At 44.5% G+C, this 27,747-nt stretch overlaps 1 protein-coding gene across 1 annotated transcript; it reads right to left on the bottom strand.

The window, feature by feature from the left end:
* Positions 1–201: 201 nt before the first annotated feature.
* LOC124095971 (tensin-3-like) lies at positions 202–24,944 on the bottom strand (the record flags this gene model as incomplete). Its single annotated transcript, XM_046449436.2, has 8 exons — positions 202–453; positions 1,378–1,443; positions 1,714–1,843; positions 15,374–15,449; positions 16,216–16,276; positions 17,220–17,332; positions 21,339–21,422; positions 24,880–24,944. Coding segments are annotated over 8 exons (714 nt in total), but the record flags the coding sequence as incomplete, so codon positions are not given.
* Between the last annotated feature and the right edge of the window lie 2,803 nt (positions 24,945–27,747).

Raw genomic sequence — 27,747 nt, 5'->3', positions numbered from 1 at the left:
GTAATCCCAGCCACTCAGGAGTCTGAGGCAGGGGGATCATGAGTTCAAGCCCAGCCTCAGCAACTTAGCGAGGTGGTAGGCAACTCAGGATACCCTGTCTCTAAATAAAATACAAAATAAAAGGACCTGGGATGTGACTCCATAATTAAGCACAGCTGGGTTCAATCCCTGATACTGGGGGAGTCGGGGGGACTGCATCACACATAAGGCACGGCTTCTGGGTCTCTGGAAATATGGGGAGATTTTCATCTTCTGAGCAGACAGCAGAGTTTTTCTGAGCTAACTGTGAGCAGGCTGTCTTCTCTGCGCCTCCCTCTCAGTCACTACACGGGAGCTAACAGCACGCACCTTCTCCATCTGCACTCAGGTTCTCGTAGGAGTCCCAGCAGATCAATGGGTGTGCCGTGTTGTAGTCCACAATCACTCCGTGGTCATTGTGCAGATGCTCACAGCCTGTAGGGGCACAGCAGGACATTAGTCCCAACAAAGCCCAGTACTTCTGTCATTCACCTGACCCTGAGGAATGAGGGCAGCTGAGCTGCCAGATTTGAGCATGAAAGTGAAGCTCTGTGTTCACAGTCCCTCTCCAATCATGCATGGCACTAATCAGAGATGCAGGCACAATTGTTAACAAACTGAACAACAGCTAAAATCTCTCAGTGGAAAGGCAAGGTGAACATCGGTCATTCGTGTACTGTGCCAGACTCTGGTCTCTGAGCACCACTTTGCAACAAGAAGCCCTTGGTGGAGACACAGGCATGCCTTTGGGTGGCATTCCGTCTCAGAAAGGATGACTTTGAGGCTCTTGGATCATAAGTCCATATTCCTGTCTTTAGTCATTCTAAGAATGCCAAGAGGATTTTTAACACACAAGCCTTGCATTTAATAATTCCTGTCTAAATCTATGACAGTGAGCCTAGAAAAAGGTGACTGTTTTCCAAGTTGTTAAAAGGGAATTAAAACTTTCATGCAAGTGGAATTTTCAATTATCATCTTGATGATAGAAGGTTTGCTTTTTAAAAATGTTTTTACGAAATAGGAGAAATTGTTTTGCACTTAGATATTTGCAGTCTACCGTACTTAAAATTCTCTTCTAAAGTGTTCATTGTTTGTTGAAGACAAAAGTAAATATTTAGCATAATTTACCAGGAAATGGAGGGTGGATCCTCAGGAACACCAGTGAGCTCTAGAGAGTTCCTGCCCTCCTTGTTGAAGTAGTTTTGGGCAAGTCATGTCACTTCTGGCTCTTACTGACAGAAGTAGGCTTGAGCTCTCTGAACTGCCTCCTCCCCACTGTCCAGTATCCTACTTTTTAAAGTTTAATTACAAACGTTTCCAAGTACTCCTGCTGCCCAAGCATCTTGCTTGGCTACCCACCTTGGATCTTCTCAGGTGTGGCCGAGAAGACTAACTCAATCTTCCCATAGTCTGGAAAACGGTCATCTGAAAAAACACATTTGGAGCTGATGAACTGCAAAAGCAGAGGATGGTTTTCTTCTTGTATTCCAATCAGAGCTGCAATGGAAACACCTCATGGTACACAGCATCCCAGTTTCCCTGAACTCTTTTCTACGACAGATCAGTAACAATTAAATTTCGCCGGCAGGCTGAATTTGGGGAGAGGGTTAGGAGGATGCATGCCCACATGAGCAGGGCAAGCTGCTCCATTCCCTGTGACCTCCATACGCTCTGAGGCCACCAGCTCCATCTCACCTTTGCAGGCACTGTCCAAATCCTCCTTTCCAAACACCAGTCCGTAGCCCTGCACAGCCCCAGTGTGAAACTGAAGGTGGAAAATGACATCACGGGTGGCCGAACGATACTTCTTGTGGTAGCATTTCACCTGGTTACAGAAGGGAAGAAAAAACAAGTGACTACTGAGCATAAGAGCATGAAACTATCAAGGATGATGCTCCACCTGCATTGGTGTGCATGGCATGGGCCCCTCTGAACTGTTGTAGCAAAGAGTTCACATCTACATGGGCTGGAACTCTGACCCTGGACAAGGGTGTTGGAAGATGCCATGGTGGCATCTCTCATTGCAGCTGCTGCAGTGATGAATCCTTAGGACACCTCCCAAGATCCTTGTGCTGTTTCAAAGGAATCAAAGTCCTGAAACACCAGGGTCTTCAGTCCTCAGGTGGGCCATGCCCACCCAAATAATTGCAGGGCACAAGAATGTGTCATCTGAGGAATAAAATTTGGTGGCCTCTTTCTCCTCAATTTTAACAACTGATTGTGATAAAGTTTTTCTTTCATCTAAACTCAGGTTTGGATTAAGGCCTTTCTGTTTTCACCAAGAGGCAGAAGCTGGGCTTTACAGAGCATGGAGGAGCTATAGGGAGAGAGGAAGAGAAATCAAGAGAAAGAGGAGAGATGGCGGAGATGGACAGAGAAATAGATATTTACAGAAAACAATAGAGAGACAGAGACAAAGAGAAAACATGTGGTATTTAGTTTCCTGTGCCTGAATGTCTGGATGGCCTATAAGTGATCATTTTAGGAGAAACCTTCACAATTACCCTGTTATGATCCGAACTCAGGATGCAATGCCCAGCCATAGATTTTGTGATTTACTAGGTCCCTTGGGTGCTAATTAATCCCCCTGGGTGGCATGCCAATAAACAGAGTGGAGGGATTAGTGGGAGATGGTGAAGACAGCCCTCAGCATCATAAACCATCTTTACACCAGGGGCCTCGCCACATTAGGCCACATGCTGTGGGGAGATGGCAGAGATGCTTCACTCAAATGACAGGGGCAAGACTACTTTGCCAAGGTCCAGAGCATTCAGGGTAAACTAGGCTCTCAAATCACAGAGTGTTCAGGGAAGGCACATCATCCCATGGGAAACTGAGAGTGGGAGAGGGTTGGCTACCAGGGCAGCCACTTTTCCTAAAAGAGACTTTTTGGGGGGGAACAATGGCTTTAAAATAGGACATGCTTCACAAACACAAATGACTGAACTTCTTCTCATCCATCAGGGGAGGCAACAGAACCCCCTCCTGTCCTCCTGACCAACTCAGAAACTTGGGGAAAGACAGAAACTGCATTATTTTCCCTATCCAGGGAAAATTTTCCCAGATACTGGTTCCTAGTGGCCATCACCAGGAAAACAGGTCAGACCTGGGAATGAAACATCCCAAAAGCTAAGACACCACCTCAATGGTATCTCTAAGATTACCGCCAGAGGGACCAGTACTTATGCATTACTAATGTCAATAAATAATTGTAGCATCCGTGGCCAGAGATCAGAACTGTATTCATAACACTTAACAGAAAGAACAACACTGTATTTGACATAGGTCCCAAAGGCCTCCCTTTAAGATATAAGGTAGTGCAAGCACTTTATAAAAGACTGGAGCAAGGAGCTGAGGTCTGAAATTTCCCCCTTCAGCCGTCTGGCTTTAGTAGTTTTATCAACCTGGATCTCTCTAGAATGTTTCTAGAATATGTTCATACTCTGCCTTTGTATTTTAAAATATCTACATTTAGAACAACAATTGCAATCATGATTTCATGGTATGGGGAAATAAAATAAGAAACGGCCAACACTGTATCAAGTGACATGAAGCATCTGTCAACATGCTGTCACAGACAGACCCACATGAGTAGCATGTGGGTGCTAATACTGACAGGACAACTTGCTGGGGAGCCCTTCAGAACTTGGGCATGTTGTAGGCTTTGTAGACTTTATATTCTCTGGCTGTCAAATGGATATTGTAACATGGGCTTATTTTGTTATACAGATTAAATGGGCACTACACAAATACAATCTGTAATTCCAAGTATCTGTGACATCAATCACATTTATATGTACAGTCAGCCAGGTCTTTATCTGTGAGTTCCACAACTGCAGATTCAACCAACCACAGACAGAAAATATTTGAGGAAAAAATATACATCTGTACTGAAAATATTCAGACATTTTCCCCTTGTCATTAATCCCTAAATGACACAGTAGAACAACTATTTACATGCAATTTACCTTGTATTGGGTATTATAAGTAATCTAGAGATGCTTTAAAGTATACTCAAGTACTGCATCATTTTGTATGGGACTTTAGCATCCTCAGAGTTTGGTATCCACATGAGTCCTGGAAACAGTCCTCTGTAGATACAAAAGTGATGTTGTATGTATGACTTAAAGGGAATAAGTTTCTGGAAAGAGGTTCTTGGTACTCAAAAATGCCATATGAGTAATTATCTACAAGAGAATTTCTCCATGCAAATTACCCTCCTATTGCCTGACAATGCAATTTGGAAATCTTAGCCTAATCTTAACAGATAAAAGATATGTCTGTGCCCAGCCAGGTGTGATGGTGCACACCTGTAATCCTAGTAGCTCAGGAGGCTGAGGCAGGAGGATCACAAGTTCAAAGCCAGGCTCAGCAACTTAGTGAGGCCCTAAGCAACTCAGTAAGACCCTGTCTTAAAATTTAAAAAAAACAATAGGGCTGGGGATGTGACTCAGTGGTTAAATGTCCCTGGATTCAATCCCTGGCATAGCATGCACACACACACATAAAAAAGCCTATCCTCTAACTGAAGGTTACAACAATGATAATTATGCACCAAGCCCTGCTTTGACCTGTCTGCCCTGAGAGTATAGCAAATCTAAAGGCAGCATGTGGAATTCTCATGAAGGGAAGGAATCAATCAGTCAAGTGTTCACAGACAGCCAATAGGTTTGCTTCCTCTTAAGCTTCTACCCGGCCCTCGCCCCTAGCCACTGTGGAGGAGCAGTGCCTATTCAGATCCAACTTCCCTTATATCTTCTAAGTGAAAAAAGCAGGACCTGGAAAGCATTCCCACCAGAAATGAAAGTCACACCCTTGTCCAACTCTGCTGGTGGAACTGCCTTAGGGAGATTTGAGGAGTCTGTATCCTCAGGGAATAAGCTATAACTACAGATGTGAATGTCAAAGATAGATAAACCATCAATCAATCACCTACACCAGGAAGGCCAGCAGGAACTGTGGTCTCCCTTGGAGCTGAAAATGCTTCTAAATGGCTACAATATTATAATTCTTGACCTCCACACAATGAAAGGTGAGTGGATACTGGCTGTGAATGAATACCCAGCTGAGTCATGGTGTTGAACTGACAGAATAGATAAAGAACTGGCCCAGGGCTAGAAGAGTGCTGGTGTAATGAAGTAGAAAGAATATCACAAAATACAACAGCTATGAACACAATAACCGAGTTCTCCCCTGGGTAAGTCTCAGAGGGATGCTTCCAACTTCCCTGCTATAAGAATCACAAACAGAGGTGCTATGTGTTTCTGCAGCCTCTTGAGGAGGCCTCACCTGTGTTTACAATCCTGGTCACTGGAGCAAGGTCATGAGGTCAGCAACCATGACGACAAAATACAAGTGGCCTTTGGTTTGCCCAGTCAGGGGCAGCAAGATGGAGCATGACGGACAGAAAAGTGCTTACAAGCCCTGGACCTGCACACTGAAGCCCAGAGGGGGCAAGCTGAATCAGGCCCATGGCTCCCCGCCAGGTTCCTGCTTGGCTTCTGCCTGTGTGAATTCCTGAGCAGGTTACATAATGATGGAGCTGCCCTCACCAATGCTCTGCCTCCTACCTGACAATAGCATATTTACTGAGCCTCTTGAGGTCCTGCCTTTTTGGAGTAGTGCACTGGAAAATCTGACCTTGAAAGAAAAGTACATTGCAAAGATAGAAGGGATCAGGGGTGCAGCTGAGAAGGGCCAATGGGGACAGCAGGCCATGTGGAAGCCAAGGCAGATGAGAGATCAGTGTCAATTCACTATCACCAAGAATGTCACCATCCACTGATTACTGAAGTCGAAGGAGTAACTCATTTTTCGAACAAGTCTCAATGCAGAGTTCTTCATGAAGAAAGATAAACTTACCTGAACACAATTTGATTTGACAAATTTGACTCACTGAAAGAGAATAAGATGGCTTTTGGAAGGAGGAGGGAAGAGGACTGTGAGCCAGCCTAGGAAGAGACTTTCCACCTTCTATAGCACAGAGGCCACTTAAGAAAATACTCAGAAAGAGAGAGCTGGAGCCTTCAACTGGTAAATCTATCTAGACAGGCACTTTCTGCTCCTCAGGGCCCTTTCTAAGGCATATTATAGCCAAATTCTTCTTGAGAAATGAAACCACCTGTGCACTTGAACCTTACAGAGAAAAGGCCCTGGAACTCATCTCCCCACTCAAAACTCAGAAGGATGACCATGCAGAGATAGGAGAAGTGCAACCTTAAGGTGTGACTTCAGGTTTTGAGTGCAGGTGCACATCAAGCAGTAAGAGGACAAAAGTGAAGGACAGGGAACGCAAAAGCAGGAGGGCTGCTGTGTTTTATGTGGCCATTTGGGTTCACTTGGAGATGGGGCAAGGCTGGGGAGGAGGAATTGGGGGCTGCATTTGAAAACCTCAGAACACCAGAACCAATTCAAGCAGTAGGAAAGGGTAGACTCCTGACACTCTCCAGGGAGCCCTGCCAACAAGGGACAAGACACACCATCGTTTCTTCGCTGTGTTGGCCCCGTAGATGGTTTTTACATGAAACAAAAAGCACTGGGGTTTTAAAGCTTCAGCACAACACAGACTCCATAGACTATAATATGTGCATGACTGTGACACTCAGGCTTCTCCCCTTGAGCCAACTGCCACCACCTGATCTGCCTTGAAGTCACACCCCACAGGACTCTATAAAGAGTCTTGTCCACCCCAATTTGACTTCAGCTCTTAGGTCTCTGCAAAAACCAGTTCTAATTGTGCTAGTTATCTTTATGTTCCTCTTAATGAACAACTAGAATCTAACTCTTGGGAGTAAGTTCTGTGTGTGGCTTACTTCCACATCTACCTTATCATGTTATGTAGGCCACAAGCTATGGTCACCAGTGAATGCTGGTGACAAACTATAGCCAAAGATGCAGGGTGCCCAATTGCACTTGATTCCACTACTTATCTTACTAAACATTCTAGAATAGGCTTAGTGAACAAAAAGAGGCATTTTGGGCTGAGCTGTATCCTTCCAAATTCACAGGTTGAAGGTCTCAGGACCTCAGAGTGTGACAGTATTTGGAGACAGAGTTCTGCTAAAGATAATTTAGTTAAGATTAAGACCCTTAAGGTGGGCCCTAATGAATTACAACTGGTGTCCTTAAAGGAAGAGATTAGGACTCAAACACAGAGGGATGACCATGTAGAGATAGTGAGAAGACAGCATTTGCAAGCCAAGCAGAGAGGTTTGAGAAGAAACCAAACCAGCCCAGTCTTTGACCTTGGATATCCAGGTTCCAGAAGTGTGAGAAAATTAATTCCTGTCACCCAAACCATTCAGTCTGTGGCCCTTTGTTAGTGCAACCCCAGAAAAATACAATAAATATACAATTTGCTTCTTAGAGATAGACAACTTACAAACCTCTCAGCTAACCACTTCTGTGGATGGTGCAAGGAAAAATTACTCTCTGTGATGGAAAATTACCCTTCTTAGCTGTCACCCATATCTTTCACCTCCCATCTGATAACACAGCAGAAACAAGTGCAGAGTGTACAAAAAGGAACCATAAACACAGGAAGCATAAATCAAATCATAAAACAAGCCTAAAAATATTCCATGTGAGGAATGAAAAGAGATGCAGGAAGGAAATTATCTTATCAAAAGTTATCTCCTGTGAAAAGCCCAACAACCTCCTGTTTTGCCAGCATTTCTTCTGGCAACAAATCATGCATGGTCGAAGTGCCCCCATGGCATGAAACATTCACCTCTAGAGGGCTCCCAGCTGAACCTTGCACCTGAACTCCAGCTTTCCTCTCCCCAGGTCTCCAGGCTCCTCTGGCTTCTGTTTCGACAGATACACTGCAGAGGCTGCTCCTCTGCCAATCATGCCCATGTCACTCCTGGAGTGGCCATACCCAATCTCAGGGAAGGCCAGCAGCTTCCCGGGAACGTGGCTCACTGGCTTAATGGTTTTAAGAGAACCTGGCTCAGCTGACTTGCTGGGGGTATGACCCTACCCAGTGATCCTCTGCTCCAGCCAAAGGTTCCTAGTATATACATGAGAACTGGGGCATAAGGTGGGAATGACAATGGGCAGGGCATAGCCCTGGCCTCTGACCACACTTAGTAATTGCAAGCTGCTATCCTTTTGCTTCTGCTTCTCAGACGTCACCTGAGTGTCCATTTGTCCTCTGAGGGGCACAATGATGCACTAGAGAGTTCAAAAGTGAGAAGTGAATTGGAGTTTAGAGTCCCTGGGGAGGCAGGGATCACTGAGTCATCAAATCTGCATAGCAGATAAGATATGGTGCCATAGGGTTGTGGGAGGGGAAAACAAAAGATGTCAAACATGAAGCTCAAGTTTAGAGTGCAGAGGTGGGGGTGGGTGGGGAGTCCCAGCAGAGCTTAAAGTTGGAAAGATGGAGTTGCCAAAGGGCACCCTGGGCAGCTGGTGAATCCTAGTAGGTTAGGACCACAACAATCTGACTCGCAAGTAAGTAAGGGCAGTTGAGAGCCAGCAAGGGATGAGGAGAGCAGGAAGGACAGCAGCCTGGGGAACACCAGGTCAGGGGCAGCTGTGCAGAAGCTAGGGAAGGCTCCTCAGGCCTCAGGCTAAAAGACAGGGAAAGAGAACAGGCTACCAGGGAGAACAGAGCTCACGGGAGAGCACCACAGACCAGGCAGAGGATGATGCCACCATGGCCACCACCAGTAGACAGAGGGACAGGGGACTACTACTGAGCAGAGCAGCAGTTAAAGAACAGGATATCTTGGCACTGTTTTTTCCTGAGACCTGGTAGGAAAGAAAAGAAAACCAGGGCAAGGTAGGAGGTAAAGGCACCAATGAAAAGCCAGCAGAGGAAGCCACAGTGAGGCACAGAAGAGAATCAGGAAAGTCTGAGACAAGGCAGGAAAGGGGGTGGAGAGGTGATAGCCTCTGTGCAGACTCAGTGTTTGTGTCCCCCTAAAATCCACTCAAAGTGGATCAAAGACCTCAGAATTAGATCAGGAACACTGAAACTACTGGAAGAAAACCTAAGGAAACACTCCCACACATTGGTATAGGCAGCAACTTCCTTAACAAGATTCCTAGAGCTCAAGAAAACCAACCAAGAATCAATAAGTGGGACGAGATCAAATTAAAACACCTCTGCACAGCAAAGAAAACAAGAGTGGGAAGAAAGTCTTCTATAGAATGGGAGAGAAATTTTGCCAGCTACTATTCCAACAAGGGATTGATATCCAGGATATATTTTAAAAAGTTAAAAAAAAAAACCCAAAAATGTAACACCAAAAAAGTAAACGAATCAATAAATGGACAAAAGATCTACCTGGATACTTTTCAAAATAAAAAGTACAGATGGGCAGCATATATATAAAAACAACGCCCAACATCATTAGCAATCAGGGAAATGCAAAACAAAAATTACACGGAGATTTCATCTCATTCCAGGTAGAAAGAACCCAAATAAAAATAGTTGCTGGTGAGGATGAGCAGAGAAAAGATACATGTATGTCTTATGGATAGCACTTTTTACAACACTTTAGAAAACAGTATGGAGATTTCTCAAAAGACTAGAAATGGATTCACGATATGACCCAACTATTTATTCCACTTCTTAGAATTTACCCTAAAGATTTATAAACAGCATACCATAGTGTTACATGCATAACAGTATTTATTTATAATAGTGCAATTCACAATAGCCAAGTTATAGTACCAGGTAGATGTCCCTCAACAGACAAATGGATAAAGGAAATGTGGTATATATACACAATGGAGTTCTACATAGCCATAAAGAATAATTAAATTAACCTGGCACAGTGAGACACGCCTGTGATCCCAGCGCTTGGGAGGCTAGGAGGATCACAAGTACAAAGCTAGCCTAAGCAACTTAGTGAAACCCTATCTTTAAATTTAAAAATATACAATGACAATTAAAAAAAAAAAAACAAAAAACCAACAATAAAAATTTTAAAAAAATTTAAAAATATATAAATAAATAAATAGCTGGGAGTGTGGCTCAGTGGTTAAATGCCCCTGGGTTCAATCCCTGGCACCAAAAAAGAAAGAAAGAAAAAAAGAAATTAAGTCATTTACTGATAAATGGATAGAAACTGGAGAATGCTATGGTAAGTTAATTAAGCTAGACTCAAAGTTTTCTTTCATGTGCAGAAGCTAGAGAGAGGGAGGAAAAGGGAAAAAAAGGTAAGGACTAATCAAAAAAAGGTAAGGAGATTTCATGAAAATAGAACAATAGAGTAGAGAAAGGATATTGAGAAGATGGGAGGACGGAAGGGCATAGAGAAGTACTGGGGCATGAACTCTACCAAATAATGCTATGTCCATATACATTACATACCATAATGAATATTATATATAATATTATATATATATATATATATATATATATATAGAGAGAGAGAGAGAGAGAGAGAGAGAGAGATACACATAGAAATATATAAAATTTCATATGTAATAATCCACTTATATCATTATAACACTAATTAAAATAATGGTAATATAAGGGAGATCAGTAGAGCAAGCAGATCAGGGGAGGGAGAAGAGGAGGGAAAGAGAAGGTGCTGGGAAATGAGATTGATCAAATTGTTATGTGCATAAATGAATGATATAATGAATCCTTCTTTTGTGTATAATTATAAGGCACTAATAAAAAATTTAAATCTATGTGATGACATCTTCACACCCAAAGTGTTAGTATTGGGAGGTGGGGGTTTGGGGAGGTGATTAGTGAAGAGATTGGGTCCCTCAGGAATGGCATTAGTACCCCTATAGAAGGGACCACACAGAGCTGCTTCACCCCTTTCACCACATAAGGCACAGGGAAAGGAGCTATTTATGAATCACAAAGGGGATCCTCACGGGACACTGAATCTGCAGCACCTTAACCTTGGATTTCTAGCTAGAGAAATCAATTCCCCTTACTACAGGTCACCCAGTCTGTGGTGTTCTAAAAAAGCAACCTAAGCAGAACAAGCTGGCCTGGAAGACCACCAAGAAGAGAGGGTGGGCCCCTAACTCAGAAACACCCAACACCAGCAAGGATCTTTTGTCCTGATAAAATTTCCACCCAAGATTCAAGTTCAAGTTCAAGTTCAAGTGTGAGGTTGTTCCAGAAGATGCCCAGGCTAGATGGTGGGTCTGGGTCTCACCTTCACAACTACTCCAACCTGGGCTCAGGTGAGGCTTTCACCTGGCCCTCTCCCCACCAAGGCTGTCCCTCTGAGTGCCTCACAGTCAGTGGAACTCCCCAGAACAGGCCCAACTCACTCCTAGGATTACCTGGAACACTCTACCACCACTACCGTTACCCGCCTTCTGCTCCCTGAAATGCTCCACATCTGACTATTCCAGTTCTCAAACATCAGCATTGTCCTCAGTAGTGCCACGTCCTCATGGGGGCTGTCCCACTACCCTGCGCCTTGCATGAAGCCTGCACCTCTCCCTTCTGAGAACCCACTTATGGGAAATGGCACACAGAGCTTTGGGGACTCCTCACCCCAGGCCAGGACCACACAAGCCCCAAGTGCTATGAAGAGTGGAGATGACCTTTCCATGATGCTCCAGCAATGCTCACATCTGACATTCCTGTTGACTCAGCGCCTTGCTCACTGCAGGCCTCAGCCTCTCTCTGCTGACCAAGAGCTTCTCTAGAGGCCGCATCAACGAATGCTAGCTGGTCTGGCCCTTCTAACCACAGCCTGAGCTTCAGAGGGTCTCTGCTCCATACCAACTGGACTCACAAGTTTGACTCCAATTTTTCCAACAATTTCAAATAATCACTGCTTCCAAAGTAGTTGCAGACTGACTCTTTAGTTGTTGGATAACAAACCACTTAGGAACAAACAGTTGTGAGCCACTGACACAAGAACAGAGCTGCCTTGCTGTGACCTCTGGGTGCCCAGCAGGCATCATTTTTCATCCAACGTCACCCAGCAACACCAACACACAGAACGGTACTTTCCTGAGCTAGAGCAGCACCTAGCTCCCTCAGCTCCCTGGACACCCAGGAACTCTACCAGGATGGGGCACATCTACCAAGCCCTGGCACATCCACCAGAGAACACCTCCCACTCACCCAGGTTCCTCTCCTCCTCTGCCCCGCCTACTTTGTTCCTGGATCTGCCTCACTAATCCAGTGCCAAATGCTGCCTCCACCCACAGCCTCCACCTCCCTAGACAGGCTCCTTGTAGCCTGCTCAAAGCCACGTTCCAGTGGCCACAGCCAGACACATGTGATATTTACTGAGACCTCATGCTTGGGTTGCAGTGCCCACTACAGGGAGGGACAGGGCTGGAATGCAGTTCAGTGGGAAGAGGTTCATGGTGAAGAAGCAGAGGGAAAAGTCAGTGCCCATCCACCCATAAAGTCAAGCCATGGTCTATCTGGTTGTGACAATGGCTTGTGATGTTTCAGCCTCATGTGGCATGGCCTTCACCCTCTGTCATACACTGTCCTGGAAGATTTATGTGGGTTCACACATTTCATCCGCACAAACCGAAGTGCGCTCCTCACCGAGCAGAAGTCCACGTTTCCCAAAAGAGAAATATGCAAGAATCCTCCCCAAGATGTTTAATTTCCTCACAACCCCAGACATCCTAGCAAAGGCATAAGACCCCTCTGGACACCATGAAGCCAAGATGCTGTGTCCTCTGTTGGTAATACTCTTCCAGCCCAGCACCTTGATGCCCAAGTCTCCAACTGAATCCTCACCCAAACTGTTCTGCCTCAACCTACAGTGGCCCCCGACCTGGGCTACAGAGCAGCTGCAGGTCCTCTTTAAGGAAAAACAAACAAACAAACCCACGTCTTCACCAGGATCCTCCAGGACAAAGTCACTGTGCTCCTCCCTTCCTTCCTGTGCCTAGGGCTAAGCCCATAGACCTGAAAGAGGACAAAATGTTCCAAAAAAGACTATTGGGTAAAAAAATCACAGAGAGAAAAAGAGAAAATGGAAGTGAAGACAGACAAGAGAATGAGAGTAAAGAAAAGGAGGAGAAGAGAGAGAGGAAGGAGGATGGGGAAGAAGGGAAGGATAGGGAAAGGGGACTGGCAGTTGGCATCGCAATTAGACTGGTCTGCCCACAGGTCTCAGAAGACCTTGCAGCCACCAGCTCAGGAGCATCTGAAGAGAAGCCTTGCCCTTGTTCTAGGAAGTGGCAAGGGGCGGAGAGCCATACATCCTAGCCTGAGAGTCACCCTCCATATCATAGCTTTTGGTTACCTCCCCTGGATCATCCTAAAGGGACGTCGCTTTAACAACGAATCCCTGCAGACAGAGAGCTGCCCCCTGGAAAAGCCAACTCCAGTCCCCCCACAAACCTGTATGGCAGACAGGATATGATGATGGGCAGATGTCAATCCTACCCCACCAGCCTCTCCTGTTCTCTTCTTTAAAGCTGGAACACTGGACCCCATTCCAGAGTTAGAGACAGGTTAGAGCCACAGCTGGTAAAGCCTGATTTAGCTGACACAAAGCAGTCCTCAATTAAGGCTCACACTCCTATAATCCCAGCTACATGGGAGGCTGAGGCAGGAGGATTGGAAGTTCAAGTCTAGCTGGAATAACTTAGACAGTCTCAAATAGAAAGGGCTATGGTTGTAGTTCAGCGGTAGAATTCCCCTAGGTCCAATCCCAAATACTGAAATAAGTAAATAAATAAATAGCTTGGCCCCTTTGCCCAACGATTGCAGGTGTCCTAAAGCCAGGGCCAGCATTGCACACCTGGACAGAAGACATGAAGCAGCACATGGTGGGGAGAATCTCTCTCTCCTCCTCACCCTGCCCCTTTCTACTAACCCCAGGGCAGAAGGGAGGCTGCACTGCACTCCAACCACAGGCTTTGCAAGCCCAGGGCCCTTCTCCTTGAGGCAGCAGAAGAGAGTGGCTGAAAAATGAGCTTGTGAAATTAGAGTAACCACCTACACCCTCGGCTTTCCCACCTGTGAAATGGGAAGTGCATTTCTTTCATGAGATTGTCATGGGGATGGAAGGTGATTTTGTGCAGTGCTCAGCACAATGCTGAGCAAAATTAGGGCTCAGCCACATGGCCACACTCCTTAGTGACCCTTATACCCTCTCAGGTGCCTTCTCCACCTGTAGAATTCCACCCTATGAAGCAGCACAGACTGAAGCTGCAGGACTCAGAGGGCATGCGAAAGATGTGACTGTATCCCCAGGGTCTCTACCCTCATTATCCATATGGATTTTTTCCCCCAGAGCTGAGGATCAAGCCTAGGGTCTTGAGCATGCTAAGCACATGCTCCACTACTGAACTACACCTGTCCTTATTTTTGCGAAAATCTGGAATGGGCAAGGTGGGGATTTTCCCCCATTTTTAAGAAAGAGTTTTAAAATACAAACTTCTGGAGGAAATTAATGAGGATCTTCAAAGACTTTGGTTGAGCCTTTTATATATACTGCAAAGTGAACACCTGAGTCACCTAACCTTTATCAAAGCAGGTCTGCCAAGGCCATGTGAAGATCGTATCTAAGTTATTCTCTGCATCCTGGCAGCTATACACATGCCTTAAAGGTTTTCTTTATTCTAGACAAAATCTTTACTAAAATTATCTTACCTGTATAAATTCCTTTGTATTCAAGATAGATAAAAGACAATGCAGTATAGTGGCACACATTTAAATTCCAGTGTTTGGGGAGAATGAAGCACCAAGATGGCAAGTTTAAGGGAAGCCTCAGTAATTTAGTGAGGCTTTAAGCAACTTAGTGAGGCCCTAAACAACTTAGCAAGACCCTGTCTCAAAACAAAAACTAAAAAATTTCTGGGGATGTGACTCAGAGGTTAAGTATCCCTGGGTTCAATCCCAGATATCAAAAAAAACAAAAAAAAAACAAAAAACCGAGAGAGATAAAACACACACACACACAATAACAATTAGTCTCCTCCCAAAATGAACACACCCAAGAAACAAAATTATCTGAAGAAATCAGTGTTTTGATCCTTAACCAAGCTATAATAACACCAGTACTCTGGCTCTTAATGCTAAACACATATTTTATTTCTATCGATACACCCTAGGAGGGCTATGATCATGTTAAGATTACAAATTATGGTCAGGAAATGGGGATGTCCCGAGTTCAGTCACCATATCAGGACTTCATTTTCAAGTTTACATATATAAAATGGCTCTACAGTCAAGGACACTAAAGAACAAAAATTCGTTCTCTCCCTTTAATTAAAATACTTTTACTCAGAAAACTAACCAAATGCATTAAGATAAATGCTACTTTTATACATTCCTACAGATTTTTTGGAGGGAGGGTTTCAAAAACAGGGGCTGTTACTGTTTTACGATGAAATCTTTTCTGTCTTTTGGGTCATTATTACTGAAACAGTGGGCACTCACCATGATGTCCCCTTTCAGCAGCTGGGCCGGCTCTATGACAATACAGATTCTGCTGGGGTTTTCTGAACCAACATTGCTTTGGGATAAACAAGAAGGTACATCATTATGCAATCTCATGATTTTGTGGACAGAATACATGTTGAAAAAAGAACATGTACATAAAATGTTCCCATTAACACAGAATCTAATTTCTGAGACTCCACTCTATAAAAATGTGTCCAAAAGGCTTAAGAAAATTCCTAGGCCTTGGAGAGCCCTTACAGCAACATCAGGGTCAGTGACTTACCAGAAGGCACTGAGACCCTACCCCAGGGGCCCAATTATAGAGAAGACCAAGGAGCCCCGGAAAGGTGCAGCTGGATGCAGCTTCAACAAGCTACAGGTAAAATTTTCAAAGTGCCATCAATATGCATAGCATCCAGTGTGAACCCAGAAATGGGACTAAATAAATAAATAAAAAGGTGCTGTGTCCAACTACAACTAAAAATTAAATACTAAAAAAAGAAAAACTGATGCATATAAAAAATGCAAAGGAGAGAGAAAGAAAAATCATAAGGGAACCTTGTCCTGAGAATCTTTCCAATATGTCCACTTCCAAACAGCAATGGCCCTCTCCACTGGAGGCTCCAGTGTTCACCCCCTTGATGGAGCCAACTTAAATGGCAGGAACACAGGACACCTGTGTAAGTCGGACCACAGGCTGCCCCAGGGCTTTCCCTTCTGCATGCTCCTTGGGCTCCTTGGAATTTCTCACCTCATTGCCTACACCCTCTTCCCATGAGAAAGGTAGCCAGGCTCTACCATGATCCCCAGGATGCCACAGGACAAGCTCCAGCACTTACTAGACCCCTGATGTATACACAGGCTGCATGGCTTGGTAGAGCTTCAGAAAGGGCCGGCACACTGAAAGAAAGACACACACCAGGTAAAAATGGGATCAGAGTCTAGCCCAAAAAGAGAGGCAGGTGCAGAGAGATCACAGACTGCATAGGCTGCCAGAGAGACTGGGGAAACAGCTCCCAGAGTTGCCCACATTCAGTGAGCATAAGGAGTCTCCCGCCCCTGCAGGAAATAGCAGGCCTCACCTGAAGCCCAAATTTGGTCCTATGAGCCGCAGAAAGAGAGGTTGACCTTTATCCAGACGCCTACTAGGGCACTAAATAGTGAGACCAGGATGGCTCAAAATCCACTTTCTGCTCAGTAGGTCCACACTGGTCCTGATGACCAGGGGGACTGGAAGGCATAGATACACTTTAAAATGAAAGAAACAAAGTCAGGTGCAGTGGCACACACCTGTAATCCCTGCTAACTCAGGAGGCTGAGAAAGGAGGAGTACAAGTTTGAGACCACCCTGAGCAACTTAGTGAGATCCAATCTCAAAAGAAAATTCAAAAGGGCTGGGCATGTAACTCAGTGGTAGAAACATCACCTAGATGCCCTAGATTTATCCTCAGCACTGCAAAAGGATGAAACTGCAACTATCTAAATCACATAAGGGAGAAGCAGACAGGATTCTGACACCAGCCATGTGCTGTGAGCACTTACATGGGACTGAGGAGGGGACAAGGTCTTGACCACCCACAGGCTATGGGTACCTGCATGGGACTAGGAACCAGGGCAAAAGGTCCTGATGCCAATCCTGTGCTAGGTGCTCTCTCTCTTGAGTATTGGTTCCCTGTCCCTCTCCTAACCAACTGTTTCAAACAGTCTCCCACAGTTGAAGCTTTGTCCACACGACATAGCTGCTTCTACAACTAGGAAGCTGAGGGACAGATTCAGGATGTCGCAGAATCAGGGAGGGGGCTTGTTACCAAATCACGGGCTCCATGCCATGGAAATCTCTCACCTCCTCCAGTGTCGAAGTTAGAGGTGTGGTGCAGGATGACGAAATGCAGGAACAAGGGTGAGGCATTCATCTTCACTGACCCTGAGAGAAGTCCGCTGAGAAACTGCACGTACCTGCAAAGAACAGCGGCTGAGACCCCACAGTAGCACTCTCAGCACTGCACAAGTCTCAGCAGGAGGAAACTGTCTCCTGAGACAATCAGAAGGTCCTGTCCTGCTGCACAACTCAAAGTGGTTATCTGCTGAAGCCTCAGAGGGTCACAGCCCTGGTGGCGGCTCCATTTTATCAATGCTAGGAACTGCCTACATGGCCTCTCACCAAATAGCAGGGACAAAGAGGCACAAGCATCTCCCATGCCTGGGCACCGACACCTGGGAAGCCTCCTCACCCGTTCCCCAAACCCCGTCCCAGGTCAGGCCAGCATCTGGGGCCACATGATGCAGGCCCAGCAACTCATTCCCCCCATGACTTTCTGCTCCCACTCAGGAGGCCTGAGGAACAGTCAAGGTTCACTCTCACTTGTACATGGCACCTCCCACACCAACTGTAAGAGGTTCTTTGACCTCAGAAGTCCCTGAGATACTCTTCCCCAAGAGTCTCCTCTTAGGTCCTCTCTTAGTGGCCCAGCTCCAAGGTAAAGACCACTTGGGACTATCATGGGCCTGGAAGATGTGACTTTTCCTGTCTGAATTCTAGGCTCAGCCCTGCGCACTCAGAGGGAAGTTTCTATATTAGGCGCATGTGATCCACAGGGTCCTCATGAGACACAACAAGGCAGCAATGACCGGAACATGTGTTGGACCCTCCTCCAGCTCTGATGTTCCCTCAGCCTTGGGCCTCCCTCCCTGTGCCCTGCCTGACACTCCCTGAATCCCTGTGTACCTGGTAGCCCAGAGCTGCCCCTGCCCTGAGTTCCCTGACAGCAGTTCTAATGATGCACCTCATGCTATTTGAGGGTGGATAAATGAGGCACATTTGGCATCCAACAAACTGTCAATTAAGATGGGAGTCTTTCAGTGGTTGTAGGACTGTGAGATAAGACCGGTAGTCCATCTGTCATTTGTCGCCTACTTTCTCTGTTCATCTAGTTTTACTCACCTAAATTTTACATCCTGAGTCACCCTCTAACACTGGGTGGCCCTGAGCACAAGTGACAGCTCTTCCCCAGGCCCTCCTGTGAGAGCCCCAGCCCAATGTATACAGTCCATGGGCTCCTGGCTATGGGTGTGGGCAGTTCTGCAATAACCACTCAGGTAAGCTGGTCCTTTACAGGCTGGACCTGCTTGGGCCTATTGTGCACCCAGACCTCAGAATAAAATTGGTACTTGTTTCACAATTTCATGGAAATGTGGAACATTCTGCAGCACCCAAGGGCTCCTGTTACCAACAGTGTGAGAAGCTGACTTTAGCTGAAGTCAGAGATGTCACCACTTTCTGCAGGGGACAAACAGCTGTCCTCCAGGAAGCTGAGATCGCTCCTTGCTCAGAAGCCATTAGCTCCTGTCCCACTCTATGGGCAAAGCCTCCATTTCTACCCAACTGGGGTTATTGCTCATGTACAAAAGACCACAAAAAGTTTCTTCCTTCAGATGAGTAAGGTCAAGGTACGGCAGCAGAATACTGTTTCTCCACAAGCTCCCAAAGAAGGACACAGAGTCCAAGACCACAGGCCCACTGTTGACCATGGGGTAAAAGAAAGAAAACCACTTGCATCTGCCCCAGGACTCTGTCTCTGAAGCAGAGAGCCTGCCCTGCCTGAAATTGGCTCTCAACAGTCACCAGCTCTCCATCTCTGTCTATGAAGGGTCACTCAGTTCACAGCTTCACCAATCCAAAAAATAATCACAGTCAGGCTTCTGTGCCCATAAGTTCTATATCCACAAGTTCCACCAAACTTAAATCAAAAACTTTGGTAGGGAAAGAAATGCATCTGTATTGAACATGGACAGGTTTTTGTTTTGTTTTTTCACTATTCCCTAAAATATACAGTGTCAACCACTATTTACATAAACTCATTTACATTTATAAGTCATCTAGATATGATTTCAAGTAGACAGGAAGATGCATGTAAGTTTCATGTAAATACAAGATCTTTCTGTATAAGGAACTTGAGTATCTGCAAATTTTAGAATCATGAGGTTTCTGGAACCAATCCCCTGACGATACCAACGGATAACTATACTAATAATTTGAAGGTTCTGAGGGGTTCCTTATCTTTCTGCCAATAGCTTCTTTAGAAGTTGCTGTTGAGATTTTGGAGCTTGTCGGCCACAAATCCTAAGCTTATTATTCAATCTCAGAAGTGATTATTGTGAGCTTGAATTTGAATTGATTTCTTGGCCTTGGTCCTAAAATAGTCCACAAGGAACCCCTGTCCACAGGGTGTCTGTAGGACAATGAAGTCTCCCTGCTCCCATAAAGGCTGTCATTGCACATTCTTTGGTCTCAAACATCCCTCCAGATTTCTCCTACACATGCATTCAGTTGTTCACCAACTCAATAATTATTTGGTGAGCATCTTCTAATGCAGGCACTGAGCAACATATCAGAAAAAGATGGAGTATTAGGGGCAGTCCCCTGATCTTGGGTGCAAGGCATTAGGCTGCAAATGGGATGTTCAACTTTGCATTAGAATGCAAAGTTGAACATCGCATTTCATCAATTACAGATGCACAGCAGGCAGATGCACCAAAGCTGTGGGCATGTTAAAGCGAGAATTATTCCCCTTCGCCACACTCTTTTAATGTTATTAAAAAGTTGCTGGTTCAATAAATAATAAGAACAAAAAGGAGACAATAAGGAGGCCATGCCTCCCTGGTGTGTGCCAGACATCTTTTTGCATGGCTCACATCTTGTTAACACCCTATCTTCTGCGCAAGAGGTCATATCTATTCCCATTTTGGGAACTGCTCAGTGAAAAAATAATGCTTTATGGTTCAAAATAGAACAAGGGCTATTTAACTATAATACTAATAATATACCAGGTTTTTAACACAATTTGCATTCCTTGAGGAGCCTGTTGTTCAGACACAGCCAGGCTCCAACCCATAGTCCCACATGTAGCCCACATTCCTCCAACATGCCCCAGTCTGAGCAGAGACAGACCCAGGCCTTTGGAGACACCCACAACAAAAGGAGAAGGCGCCTCTGGCAGTCCCTGAAATTGTTCTCCATATCTCCTGACACAGCCCTTGGCTTCACCAGAGAAAACAGATGTGGAGGATCATGACTCACTTACAAAAGGTCGGGATACTACGATGCTGTCTCCAAGATAGAAAACAATTTTCAACTGCCTTGCTAATTCTTGGACAAATTGCCTACTATTTGCCTTAAAGTAAAACTGTGATGGAGATATGTGCTGGGCTCCACGGGTTGCCATCTGCCAAGGAAGTACATCTGGAAGAGGAAGATGGTGCTTCTCACTGCACACCCCACCCTGCTCAAGTTCCTCTTGACCTTAGCCAGGAGGGCAAGCATCAAAGGAGAAAGTCCTGCTCCACCATGGCCATTCCCCAGCATTTCCAGGAGCCATGTTGAGGACAGATAGGGGTGGTGGGCAATGTCAAAGAGAAATCCTCCCTGGCTTCAGGGAGCTGGTGCACAGGAGTTGGCACATGGTTGCTCAACCTTTGGCCTTTTTCCTATCAGTAAAATTCTACTAACATTCAACTATGTTCACTTACTTCCCTTTGTCTATGGTTGCATTTGTCTTAGAACAATGGTGATAGAGACCACGCAGTCTGGAAAGCATGAAGCATCCACCCTTTAGCCTGTTACAGAACAGGTTCACTGATCTCCCGTCTAGCAGGCAGAAACAAGTTCCAACATGATCATGGAAATTAGAACTCACTGGCTGCAGAACAGGAAGACCCCCACTGTGAGTGAGGAAAAGGGGATACTGGGTCTACCTCTCTCAAAGTAAACTGCAGTGTAGGGGCTCTCACCAGACCCAGAGGGTGGCTCATTTCCTCATTTCTGCCAGATCAAGCCCTTTCCTCATGTTCTTCTGCACAATTCAAGGGCACTGTTGAGGGGCAGATTAGAAGTCCTCTGCTTGCATTTGTCTAAAGGTAATATCCTATTCATCTTTTCCCTCTGGGCTCCAGGATGGATACGTACCATTTCTGGGAAGGCTGCATTAAAGCCGAAACTTTGTCATCATAAAACAACTTCATTGCAAATCTGTCAAGGGCCTGGTCAGCACTGGGGAAGAAGAGAGAGAGACAGAATTAACTACGTGGAACTGCCAGTCACCATGAGGCTGAGTGGCCTGAGACATACACCCTGTGCCTGTTCAGGGCAACCAACTCCCACTGGGGGCTTTGTGCTTTTACTCCACCTGTGCACACTCATGCCAAGCTTTTCTTCTTAGACTTAATTTCCCTGCAGGAATATGTACAGCTCAAAGTGGGAATCACACCTGCAAGGTTTGAACTCCTACCTGAAATACAGGTACCTTATCTAAGGGTGTGACGCATAGACGTGCCGTACACTCAGCTCAGCAGGAGAAGAACTGGCTAAGGCTCCTCAGCTAGCAGGTGGCTGACCCAGTCTCAGGACCACAAAGACATGAGGAGCAAGCCCAGAACATGTCAGAGCATACCCCTGTGAAGATCCAAGAGACAAGTGTGGGACACTCAGTTCAAAGTCACTTCTCAGAACAGGCTTGAGGAGGGTTGGGGATGAGGCAGCCCAGGATGGGCTGGAAAGGAGTCTGAGGCCTCAGGGTTGCATAAGGACATTTCTGAAGTGACTGCTGCAGGAGGGAAACTGCTTTCCAGCAACATGTCTGACATTCAACTCCAGCTCCAAAATGCCCACAAGTAGTATTCACAGAACCTTCTGGAAACCTCACAGCAGGGCACTCCTGGGTTTTCTGAAGTGACTTCATGATAAATCATGGAATATGATTGATTGAGACTTAACAGGTGAGCTAAAGGCTTCCTTGAAATCTGACAAAAGTAAGGGCCTTCTTCTGAGAAAAATGTGTATGTATCCCTCCAGAAAAAAAAAAAAAGATATATTCAGAAATTGTGGACAACTTAAAAACCCAGAAAAAAATATGCAATGAGATAGGCAGAAATACAAAGGAAAAATACTCAAAGTCAATGTTAATGTGATTGACTCCCATTGAATGTTGTATAATGAAGGCTTGCTGCTTGTATTTATCTGAACAAGGGGCTAGGCTGATGGGGTTTTCCCAAAACAGAAGGGCCCAATTAAGCACTGAATATTTTACAGAGTAAATTTATCATTTAAGTTGAAACATGGAATTATATACCACTTACTGACTATTGAGCACATTTTTGTTTAATTAAATGTTGAGAATACATTTTGGTCATTGTGTGTGGGGAGGGGGGTTATTTTTTGTTTTTTGTTTTTTGTTTGGTACTAGGGTTTGAACCAGGGGCACTTAACCGCCAAGCCACATCCCCAGCCCTATTTATATTTATTACAGACAGGGTCTCACTAAGTTGCTTAAGACCTTGCTAAGTTGCTGAGGCTGGCTTTGAACTCACAATCCTCATGCCTCAGTCTCTCAAGTCACTGGGATTATAAGCGTGCACCACCACACCTGGCATGGCTGGTGTTTTTGTTCAATATTGATCATATTATTACTTTTAATAATATCATTTCTGGCTTTCTTTTGAACTCATATTTTTATGGTGCTGATACAAGTGTTCTTTGTGTCTTGAAGTTTCTTTCTTTCTTTTTTTTGTTTATGTTTCTGTTTTGTGCTATTTGCAGTTTTGTGATAAAGGCCTTAAACTGGTATGCTCCTCTGATTAGTTCTAATACATAACCTAAGGGAGAACACTGCAGGAATGATACAAAATGTATAACATGAGGGTATTCATGCAAGCCCTTGAGGAAAGAAAACGCAGAAGCAACTTAAATTCTAAAGAAAAACGTCATGTAACCGGGACAGGTAAAACCAGCAAACACTTAAACACAGAAAATTATCTATAGAACAGAGTACTGGACAGCTGCTCAAACAATACTGGGGCAGGTATTCAGGAAACAGTGTTAATATAGAAAAACAGTGACAGAAAGTGCTGTGGTGTCAGACCACTTAAATGGAAAGCACTTAATCCTGTTACTCCTCCTAAAAACAGCAGCATGAATGATAGCTCACACTTGATTTTCAGTGCTGTTCCAAGCGTCTTGCAAGCAGTGACACATGGAATCCTCACAACACTCAGTAGATTCAGCTGTAACTCCCTGTCCCCATGAAAATACTGAGGCTCAGAAAGGCTCACATGGACTCTCTGGAGAAGGCAGGGTTTTTAAGCAGAGACCCAGGAATGTGCTTTAAACAAGCAAAGCTTCCTCTCCATGCTTCCCCCAAGTGCAAGCACCCCCCACAGCATGCAGAACTTCAGTTCAGACAGAACTGCATTGTGGGGCAGAAAGGCTCAGGGTGGTCTCTGTGTAGAACCAGCAGGCTAAATTTGGTCTCTGACCAAATACATCTGGCTTAACTGAGGGGTTGATGTGACACAGGAATCTCAATGTGTCTGGCACACACACAAATGCTTATTCTCACCCAGAGGGGCTCTTATTTTCACTCAGGGGTTGGGTTTCCTCCCTGGCAGGCACCAGCTCCCCAATTTGTTTCCAGAGAAAACATTCTGAAAGTCAAATTTCACTCCTTCTCACTAGCAAGGAAAAGGTTCATTGGCTTCTATGAGTAGGCTTGTATTTCCTCAGCCTGGAGTAGCTCAGGCTTCACAAGGTAGCCATTGAGAAGCAGGGTTGGTACAAACACAAAATCCACAAGGAATGATATTTTCTTTTTTTTTTTTTTTTTTTTTTTTTGCAGTGCTGGGGAACGAAACCCAGGGGCTTGCACATGCATATGCTCTACCAGTGAACTACACCCCCAACCCAAGAATGATACTGTCCAAACTGAATTTTAGTATACAAGGAGATCCTGGCATTTGAAAGCCTATTAGGGTACATAAACCATGGATGACCAATGCCTGAGACTAGATCAAAGCTGAGATCCTTGTGACCATATAGTGTCTATTTAACTTCTAGCAGAGGGGACCCTGGTGGCTCCTTTAAAGTCCCCACAATTACTATCTCACCTGCTGGCCCAAACCAGCTTCCCACTCAGAGGTTGGACAAGCTGCCCCATGTCTCTGAGCCTCCGTTTCTTCATCTGTGAAATGGGAATAGCAATAACTGCCTCACGGCTTAATTGGGAGGATTCAGGAAGAATAGTAAAACATTCAGTGTCCTTCCCAGAGGCCAAGTGTATGTAAAAAAAAAAAAAATGGTGCGGCTAGATTAGGTCTACCTTATTGCTAGATTAGGTCATACCTTATTTATAAGGTATGACCTAATCTAGCAAGAATTCTGCTCTTTTAATAGCAATAATATTACCTCTTGTCTTTATTAGGAAATGACTAGGCTCATTCAGTTTTCATGCCTCCATGAAAGTCCTTGGCATCCATCATACACACCCTCAAATAGGAAAATGTCTTTTTCATTTTGTAGTGTAAATCCTTCTCTGGAAGCTGGTTTTACACACAGATCACTATGGTACTGCAGACAGGAAATATGTCCAGGGTAACTCCATTAAAAGATCACCATCCACCCCTCATAGTCTCAGTGTCCAACACCCCATGATGATGAGCCCTGGTCTCCATCCTACCTGGCCGAGACGTTGGTGAAGTGCTTGGAGGATGATATGACCACTCCGATGTGCCCTTTCCCACCCTGCAGGAAACAAAAGATGAACAAATGTTCTCTGGAAACCCGCAGCTTTCAGAAATGCAATTTGACAGAATGCTCGCTCACCAGAGTTCTCTGTCAGAACAGAATGACAGAGAGCTTGCTTTAGAGGGTAGGCCAGCTTTGTTCCCTCTGCCTCCCTGTTAGGAGTAAGCCGCACCCAAGTGCAGCCTCCAGAGTAGGGAACCTGCAGGCAGGGAGCCCACAGCCAGAGCAGGTGTCAATCAGGGTGTCTGCAGAAGCCCTGCAGGGCAGACTTAGCCAGCAACAGACATTTCACCAATTAGGCTGGACAAAACTGTGCCAGGAACTGTAGAAATTAGCATGACTTAATTACCCCGTGAAACAGGAGTAAATGCCTGCTCACAGGCTGACAGCAACCAGGGCTGCACACAGGGCAAGACTGCAGATTCACCACCCTGGTGCCTGATACCACCCAAGCTCCCAGGCACCCCCACTTGGCCTTCCTCCTTACAGACAGAGGGACCCTTGTGCCAGGAAGCTGCTGTGATAGGAAAAGGATCCCTCAAATCATAACCACAGACAGACGCAGCCCAGTACATAAGTCAACATGACCAACAGCAACAGAAGGGGAAGCCATGAGACAGGATGCACCCACCCACACACTGCACCTTCAAAAACACACCACCATAACCTACTTGCTAACAGCAGTTGGGAAATCACAGCTGGCCAGCTCTTTATCTCTTTTCCTACAAGCTATGAATGAGCTAAGAGTCCTTACATTTTCACACCAATGAAGAAAAAGTAAAAATAAATGAGATTCTGAGGCATGTGAAAATTATATGATGTTAGAACATCAGTGTCTACCACTGAGTCTGAGGGGGACACAGCATGCATATTTCTTTAAAGAACCCTCCACCTACACTGCAGCATCAGGATTGAGGAATTGCAGCAAGACCAGGCAGCCTACAAAGCCTAAAATACATACTACCTGGATCTTTTAAGAAGTTTGCAGAGCCCTTTGGTATGCAGCTCCCTAACTCTATCCTCAAAAAGGAAAGAAAAATCCAAGTCAAACTTGCGATCAAGCAACAATCACATGCAAATGTCACCAGGATGATTCTTCTCTCTGTTCTGTGAAAGTTAAAGGCATTTCTGATAGATACTCAAAGCAGGAACTCGACAAATTCTTTGTTATTGAATCCTAGCATATAGAGTCACTAACTGTAAAGCTACTAACATGTTTTTTACATAAAATTACATTTGAGAGCAGAAATTCATCTACAAGAAACAACACCTCAGCCAATAGCAGGCACACAAGTTGTGACCATTACTGCTGATATCTTCTATCAGTCATTTTTGTGGGACTAATTATGGACACATAAAGTATATACTAAGAAATCTCAGGGAAGAGAGACAGCAACATATTAAATGTGAGGACTTCAATATCCCCACATTCAATAATGGACAGATCATCCAGATGGAAAACCAATAACCAAATCAACCTGTGAAACATACAGAACAACAAACATGCAGATTGCACCATCTTCTCAACAGAATGCAAAATATTTTCCAAGATAGAAGGCATGTTAGTTCACAAAACAAGTCTTAACAGATTTACGAAGACCGAAATCATATCAAATATCTGTTCTGACCACCATGGTATGAAACTTTAAATAAGTAACAGGAGGAATCTTGGAAAATTCACAAATATGTAGAAGTTAAACAACATGCTCCTGAAAAACTACTGGGTCAAAGAAGAAGTTAAAATATCTTGAGACAAACAAAAATGGAAGCACACATACTAAAATTTATAGGACACAGCAAAAGCAATTTCAAGAGGAAGTTTAGAGCAATAAACTACCTCAAAACAAAAAAAGTTTTCAAACAGCCTAACATTATATGTCAGGAAATTAGGAAAATAAGAACTTAGCCCAAAGTTGATAGAAGGAAGGAACTAACAAAAATCTAAGCAGAACAAAAGAAGACTCAAAAAGCAATAGAAAACAGCAGCAAAACTAAGAGTTAGATATTTGAAATGACAAACAAAATTAGCAAACATTTAGATTAACTAAGATTAATAAATATAAGACCCAAATAAATAGAAATGAAGGAAAGAGGAACATATCACAACCAACAGCACAGATATAAAGGATCACAAGAGACTACAATGGATGATTCTACACTTACAATGAGATGGATAAACTAGAAGAAAAGCCTAGAAGCATACAACCTCTAAGACCAACTCATAAACAAACAAAAAATCTGAACAAAACTATAATAAAAATAAAAAGCCTCCCATCAAAGATAAGCTCAGGGCCAGATGGTTTCATGGAAGAATTCTATTGAACATTTGAAGAAATAAGATTAAAATCGTCCAAAAAACTGAACATTTCCAAATTCATTTTCCTGGGCCAGGATTACCCTGATATGAAACCTTTCCTTGAAAAAGCCATGTAACAAATATTTCAGGCTTCATGGACTTCATGGTCTTGGTGCAGATCCTCAAATCTCAAACACGATGTGGGTGGAAATAGCTATGATAAGCGTAAAGAAACGGGGGTTGGGCTGGGGATGTGGCTCAAGCAGTAGCGTGCTCGCCTGGCATGCCTGCAGCCCGGGTTCGATCCTCAGCACCACATACAAACAAAAATGTTGTGTCTGCCAAAAACTAAAAAAAAAATAAAATAAAATAAATATTTAAAAATTCTCTCTCTCTCTCTCTCTCTCTCTCTTTAAAAAAAAGAAAGAAAGAAATGGGGGTAGCCAAACTACACAAATGAAACCTGAACTTCATACAACTGTCACCTAAAAACACCTCTTAACT

This window comes from Marmota monax, unplaced genomic scaffold (genome assembly GCF_021218885.2).
Source record: "Marmota monax isolate L192 unplaced genomic scaffold, Marmota_monax_Labrador192_F-V1.1 WCK01_AAM20220418_F8-fsc01173, whole genome shotgun sequence".
In the NCBI taxonomy this organism is placed as follows: Eukaryota; Metazoa; Chordata; class Mammalia; order Rodentia; family Sciuridae; genus Marmota; species Marmota monax.
Note: the sequence above shows the minus strand (reverse complement) of the source record. Positions and strands in the feature narration are given on the sequence as shown.